The 6244-nt window shown below is 53.3% G+C and overlaps 1 protein-coding gene across 1 annotated transcript; it reads right to left on the bottom strand.

Moving 5' to 3' along the window:
- Positions 1–800: 800 nt before the first annotated feature.
- LOC120747674 (olfactory receptor 14C36-like) lies at positions 801–4351 on the bottom strand. The gene is made up of 2 exons (XM_040053694.2): positions 4243–4351; positions 801–1759 (listed from the first exon to the last, which is right to left on the bottom strand). Exon 2 carries the CDS (start codon positions 1734–1736, stop codon positions 804–806), a length of 933 nt encoding a protein of 310 aa, XP_039909628.1. The 5' UTR covers positions 1737–1759; positions 4243–4351; the 3' UTR covers positions 801–803.
- Positions 4352–6244: the final 1893 nt, after the last annotated feature.

Genomic DNA, 6244 nt, shown 5'->3' with positions numbered 1-6244 from the left:
GGGAGAGGCCAGGGCTGCAGAGGGGGGATGTTGTTGGCAGGTGCATGAGGACGCTCTGGGACGCTGCCCTGGGGTGTCCAGTGCAGTGGGGATGGATCAGCCCCTGCTCTGCTGCTCCTTCCCGTCTCCCCCAGGCACCTTGCAGAGCCCCAGCCATGCTGTTTGCCCCCAGCCTGCCCACGGCCACCCTGGGGCTGCTCACGGGGCTTTTCTCTGCTGAGCATTGGCCTGGGCGTGTTCTGGAGAGAGCCTGGGCAAGGAGCCTGGAGCCCCCAGGCCCTGCCCTGAGGCGTCAGCGCTGCCCCAGCAGTGCCCATGGCCTGTCCCTGCTGCAGCCCCGGCACTGCCACCCCCAGCACTGTGCCCGGCCCCGAGAGCACTCAGGCCCTACAGCAACACCAGGGCCAGGAGGGCAGCGGGGCAGGGGCACGGGAGCAGCACTGGCAACACCAAGTGCTGCTGCTCCTGGGCACAGCTGCTGTGCCAGCACTGATCTGCCCCCAGCTCTGCACACAGACATTGCTGCTGCAGCGGCAGAGAAGGGAACAAAAGGGGGATCTCTGCAGAAAAAATTGCTGGGAGATCCTTGATTCCCTTTAAAGCAACCAAGAGTGCAGCCCCTCACTGAAACAGTGTGTGGCCATAGGGAAGGTGGAGATAAACAAAATGAGAAACGGCCCAAGGAATGTCTTGACTTTCTGGACAATAATAAAAATGTAAAACTAAGGGAAAAAAAAAATCCATAACAAAACCAACCTATCAAGACTTATATTCCAAATGATATGCAGAAATTTGCCATTGCTTTAATGTTCCTGAAACCATCCAGTCATCAGTCTCCACACTGCAGCCTTGAGCTCCTGGTTCCTCAGGCTGTAGATGAGGGGGTTCAGGGCTGGAGGCACCACTGAGTACAGAACTGACAGGGCCAGATCCAGGGATGGGGAGGAGATGGAGGGGGGCTTCAGGTGAGCAAATATGGAAGTGCTGAGAAACAGAGAGAGCACAGACAGGTGAGGGAGGCAGGTGGAAAAGGCTTTGTGCCGTCCCTGCTCAGAGGGGATCCTCAGCACAGCCCTGAAGATCTGCACATAGGAGAAAACAATGAATATAAAACAACCAAATGCTAAACAGGCACTTACTGCAAGAAGCCCAAGTTCCCTGAGGTAGGATTTGGAACAGGAGAGTTTGAGGATGTGTGCGATTTCACAGAAGAACTGGCCCAGGGCATTGCCATGGCACAGGGGCAGGGTAAATGTATTGGCTGTGTGCAGCAGTGAATAGAGAAAGGCACTGGCCCAGGCAGCTGCTGCCATGTGGGCACAAGCTCTGCTGCCCAGGAGGGTCCCGTAGTGCAGGGGTTTGCAGATGGACACATAGCGGTCGTAGCACATGATGGTCAGGAGGGCAAGCTCTGATGCAAGGAAGAAGAAAATCAGAAAGACTTGGGCAGCACATCCTTTGTAGGAGATGTTCCTGGTGTCCCAGAGGGAATTGTGCATGGCTTTGGGGACAGTGGTGAGGATGGAGCCCAGGTCGGTGAGGGCCAGGTTGAGCAGGAAGAAGAACATGGGTATGTGCAGGAGGTGGCCGCAGGCTACGGCGCTGATGATGAGGCCGTTGCCCAGGAGGGCAGCCAGGGAGATGCCCAGGAAGAGGCAGAAGTGCAGGAGCTGCAGCTGCCACGTGTCTGCCAATGCCAGCAGGAGGAATTGGCTGATGGAGCTGCTGTTGGACATTTCTTCACTCTGGCCATGGAGTCCTGTTGAAGGAGGACACAGTGACAAGTCAGGGGAGACTTCGCTGAACAATTTCCAAACCCTTTCTCCCAGACCTGCTCCTGCTGCTCTGTACCACCCAATTTTCCTTTTCTCAGAGCCCTTCCTTCAGCCCTGTGCCAGGAGCTCTGCTGGGATCTGGCCCCATTGCTGTGATGAGCAGGGGCTCTGCCCATGGACACCGAGGGGTCAGCTCTGCTCTGCAGCACTGGGGTCATGGGAACAGGGACAGGGGCCAGTCCTGGGCTTGGACTTTGTGGTGAATAAAATCAAAAGGGTGCAGAGTAATAGGAGTTTATAATAAGTTAAACAGTTGTCTGTATTAATGTTCTTTGTTACCAGTTCTTTATACCAATGTTATCTGTCTTTGTTATCTGTTCCTTGTACCCCCAGACTCCAGTTCTGTACTTAGTGTTATTCATTCCCTTACCTTATTCCAAGTTGTGCATTCCCTTACCTTATTCCAAGTTAGGTTCCAAAACTCCATAGTTCTTTCCCAGTTCTTCCTTGCCTTGTTCCAAGTGTAGCATCCGCTGCTCCCTGGTTGGCCCGCTGAGCTATCAACATGTGCCTCATCTGCCACTACGTCCATCAAAGCACTGACACCGCCCACTTCCCATCAGCTCCTCCTCATCTGCCCATCAACTTGACGGCACCGCCCAGATCCTGACTACTCTCCATCTAGCACCACCCAGTATGGAAATAAGGGGGACTCCCAAGATGGACGTCTCAACCGGAAGTGTGGTGGATACCAACAACCCCTAATAACAACGAGCCGACACAAACTCCAACAAAATGAGAGGCAGAGTCAGGTGAGGAAGGAGCCCAGGCATCTACCAACAACTTTTAGCTGTTTCCCAAATTCTCACCCTGACTTAAGGAGCACCCACTGGGAGACACCCCCCTGGACCTGAGGCGCCCAGAGCAAGACCTAAGGGATTCCTGTGAGGCAAGGCTTCTGACTCTGCAGCTGCACAGCAGATTCATCGAAAATCTACTCCTCAGCAGTGCCCATTGGGAGCAGCGGTGCCGTAGGCATCTCTGAGCCTTTCCTAAAAGAGCTGAATAATAAAGGCATTAAAAGGAGTAAAAATGATCTCCTCTGCTGCTTATTTATAACAGACTTCATCAGCCCAAAGTGCTCCTGAGGCAGAGGAGCTTGGCAGCATCTCCTGTGCCAGGCCTAAGGAACGGTGATGGCCAAAGGCAGCTGGAGAGGGTTTCCTGCTGTGCCCAGGGAGATCAGAGAGAACTGTGCAAGGCAAGAGCATTGGCTGTAACTCAGTGAAGGGTGAGGGGAGCTGCTCTGTCCCTCCATCTGTCCCCAGCTGCCCTTTCTGAGATCCAGGGCAGTCCCTGAGTTCCCCTGGAAATCAGCCTGACACAGCTGAGAGCAGAGGGAGCCACAGCAGAGCAAACTGGCTCAGCCTTTCTCAGAGTCTCAGCCCCACTCCTGGCCAAGGACATTCCTGTCCCCCAGTGTCTCCTGGAGGCAGCTCACAGCTTGGATGGCATACCCAGGACACACAGGGTCCTGTCCATGGTTCTGCTGGAGGAGAGTCAGCTCATTCCCAGCGTCCAGCCTGCGCTGCCCAGAGGTCCCCAGGGCAGTGGGAGCTGGGACACCCCATTTGCAGTGTCCTGGCATGGGGATCTATTAAAAAAGTAATCATGGAATAGTTTCGTCTGGAGAGGACTTTCAATATCCCAGCACAGCTTGGTGGCACTTTCCCCCCACTGCCTGCCCAGGGCTCTGCTGCCTGGAGCTGTCCCTGCCTGCAGCTGCTTCCCTGTGCCCAGGGCTGGGCCCTGCCAGTGCTGCCAGAGCCCAGCCCAGCCCTGGGGGCTCAGCTCTGCCCTGCAGAGCCCTCCCAGCTCAGGCACTGCCCAGGGGCAGCTCTGGCTCTGCAGGCTCTGATGGCAACCTCAGAGCAACCCTGAGGAGGCTGGAAAAGTGACACTGGTGTTGCCTGCAAGGAACCCTCTGCTGATTTCTGTCACTGCCTGGTTTATTAAGGCCTGACAAATTTTTTTTTTACTTTCTCAACCTGAACAGATGGATGAATATCTATGTGCAACTTCCCATCCTAGCAAAAACTGCTCTACAGAGCAGTAGATTAAAAAAATAGGATTTTTCCTTTTATGCTGCCCCTGCCTCGCTGTGCTCCATGTATAATCTCCTTGGAAATGTTCTGCAGTTAAATGTCATGCTGGGAGCAGTCCTGAACAATGCAGCATCCTCACCACACAAGGAGAACACTTCCATGCCTTACCAGCTGTCTCCTTCCACCCAGATCTTGTTCCCCAGTGCTGGGAGCAGCTCCCAGGGCCGGCTGAGAGCTGTCCCTGGCAGGCAGCAGAGTCCCTGCCCCAGCACAGCAGCCTGGGCTGCAGGACCCTGCTCTGCAGGACAGCCCTGGGCACCCCTGGCTGCTCTCCACAAGAGATAATCAGAGAATGTACTCACAGAGTCTGTAGGCATTGGGATGTTCCAGCTTTAGGAGATCACTGCAGGAGCTGCAGCTGCCTTGTCCTGCAGCCAGAGGTTCCTGTGTCAAGGGCTGGGAGTGATTCTCTTCTTCTTCTTCTCAGCTCCTTCCCAGCCCAGAGTGATTGAAGCTCTCTGTGCCTGTGTGCTGTGCCCGGGCTGGCTGCAGGCAGTGCCCCAGCCCTGCTGGGCTGTGCTCAGGAGCTGCTCCTGGGCAGAGCTGTCTCTCTGCAGCGCTGCCCTTGCCAGGAGCTGCCTCTGTGCCAGGAGCCCGGCCCAGCTCAGCAGCACAGACACAGCACAAGGACTTTAATGACCCTCTTGGGGCTTGTGCTGAGGCCCTGAACATCAGTCCCTGAGAGGGAGCTGAAGAAACCTCTCAAGAATTCCAAGTCAGAATCCAACTCCAAAGTTTCTTGAAGTTTTAATGGGTCCCACTGAGGGACAGGACAGAGAAAGTGTCCCCAGGCAGAGCAGAGAACTGGAGGCAGTGATGACAGGTGGGGACAAAGAGAAGCCAAGTCTTGGTGCCCTGGGGCACAGCAGCCTCTGTGCCACCAAGGGCTGTGAGGAGACACCTTGTCCTGAGGCCCTGGGGCCTCCTGGCACAGCCCCAGCAAGGCTGGGCACTGTCAGCCCCTTGTGCTGCCCTCAGCATCCCCCTCACATCCCAGTGGCCTCAAGGATCTGCTGGAAGAAGTCCCTGGGGAGCCTTGGTCAGCAATGGCCCTGGGGGCCTCCTGAATGCTCCCAGGGACTGCAGGTTTTTCAAAGGACTTTGGGTTTTGCTTTTGTCCTGGGATTTCTGAGAGGTTTTTGCAATCATGGCCTCCAATTATCTGCTTTAATTAGTCCCTTGAGAGGCTTTGTCAGTAACAACACTCAGTGGGGCTCATTAATGCTTCAAGGTACTCAGGGGTAATTTAAGTACTTATTTTTGCCTCTGAGTCTATGAGAGGTATTTGTGCAATCATGGCCTCCAATTATCTCCTTTAATGAGTCCCTTGGGAGTTTTGCATTGACATTGAGTGGAGCACACTAACACTTTCTGATACTGAAGGTGTTTAAGGTACTTTGGATTTTCCTTCCCTCACTGAGTCTCTGAGAGGTTTTTGTGCTGTCCTGGCCTCCAGTTCTCTCTGTCATGGACTCCATGAGGAGCCTGTGTTGGGGATGGACCTCAGTGGGACCCATTGATGCCTCAAATACTTTGGGTTTTTCTTCTGACTTGGACTCCTGGCAAAATTTGTGTAATCTTCTCTCAGGCCCTGAGGTTCCAGGGCTCAGCACCAAATGCACCACAGGGCTTATTAGGATCAAGCAAGTCCTGACAAACCATGGCTGTGCCTTGATTTCCCTCTGGTCTGCTGCAGTTCATTAGGAAGTATTTTTTCCTAGAATTAGGGTGAAATATTTCAAAGAGCTTCTAAGAAATCCACATTCCTATTTTCATGGGTGAGGTTTTCTCTTTAGAGCAGAGGTGTTTACAGCATTCAGTGACTGATACTGATCCAGGGTCTCTCCTCAGAAGGTCTGGCCAGGTCAGAGAAGCTGTGCCTTGAGGTCTGACCTGGTGTGGACAACCCTGCTCCACACTCCCTAACCCCCTCCCATTTCTCCTCACTCACCTGGGACCTGCTTTGCTCAGAGAACTGGCTGCAGTCAGACAAAAGAGTGGGTTTTTTTTTCTTTTACTTTAGCAATCCACAACTCCTGAGTTTTCCCACTGAAAACAGATACCCTCCTTTGTTGAAATTCCTGACTCTTTCCTGCTCCAAGGTCAGAGTGAATAGAACTCGGGAGACATTGTTTTTGAAGTCTCACTCTAAAATTTATTATCTTTACCTATTACAAACTCTCAAGATGTGAGCTCTCTCTAACAAGTCGAGAAAAGTGAGCCTAAAATGGTGTCTATTCAAGGCTATTTCTGTCCCAATTATCCAATAAACTGTTGGCATCTATATTATTTATCCTTCTAATC

Source organism: Hirundo rustica, unplaced genomic scaffold (genome assembly GCF_015227805.2).
Source record: "Hirundo rustica isolate bHirRus1 unplaced genomic scaffold, bHirRus1.pri.v3 scaffold_151_arrow_ctg1, whole genome shotgun sequence".
Taxonomy (NCBI): Eukaryota; Metazoa; Chordata; class Aves; order Passeriformes; family Hirundinidae; genus Hirundo; species Hirundo rustica.
Note: the sequence above shows the minus strand (reverse complement) of the source record. Positions and strands in the feature narration are given on the sequence as shown.

Excerpts from the sequence above, each read along its gene's own strand:
- LOC120747674 (XM_040053694.2), bottom strand. The coding sequence starts at position 1,736 with ATGTCCAACAGCAGCTCCATCAGCCAATTCCTCCTGCTGGCATTGGCA.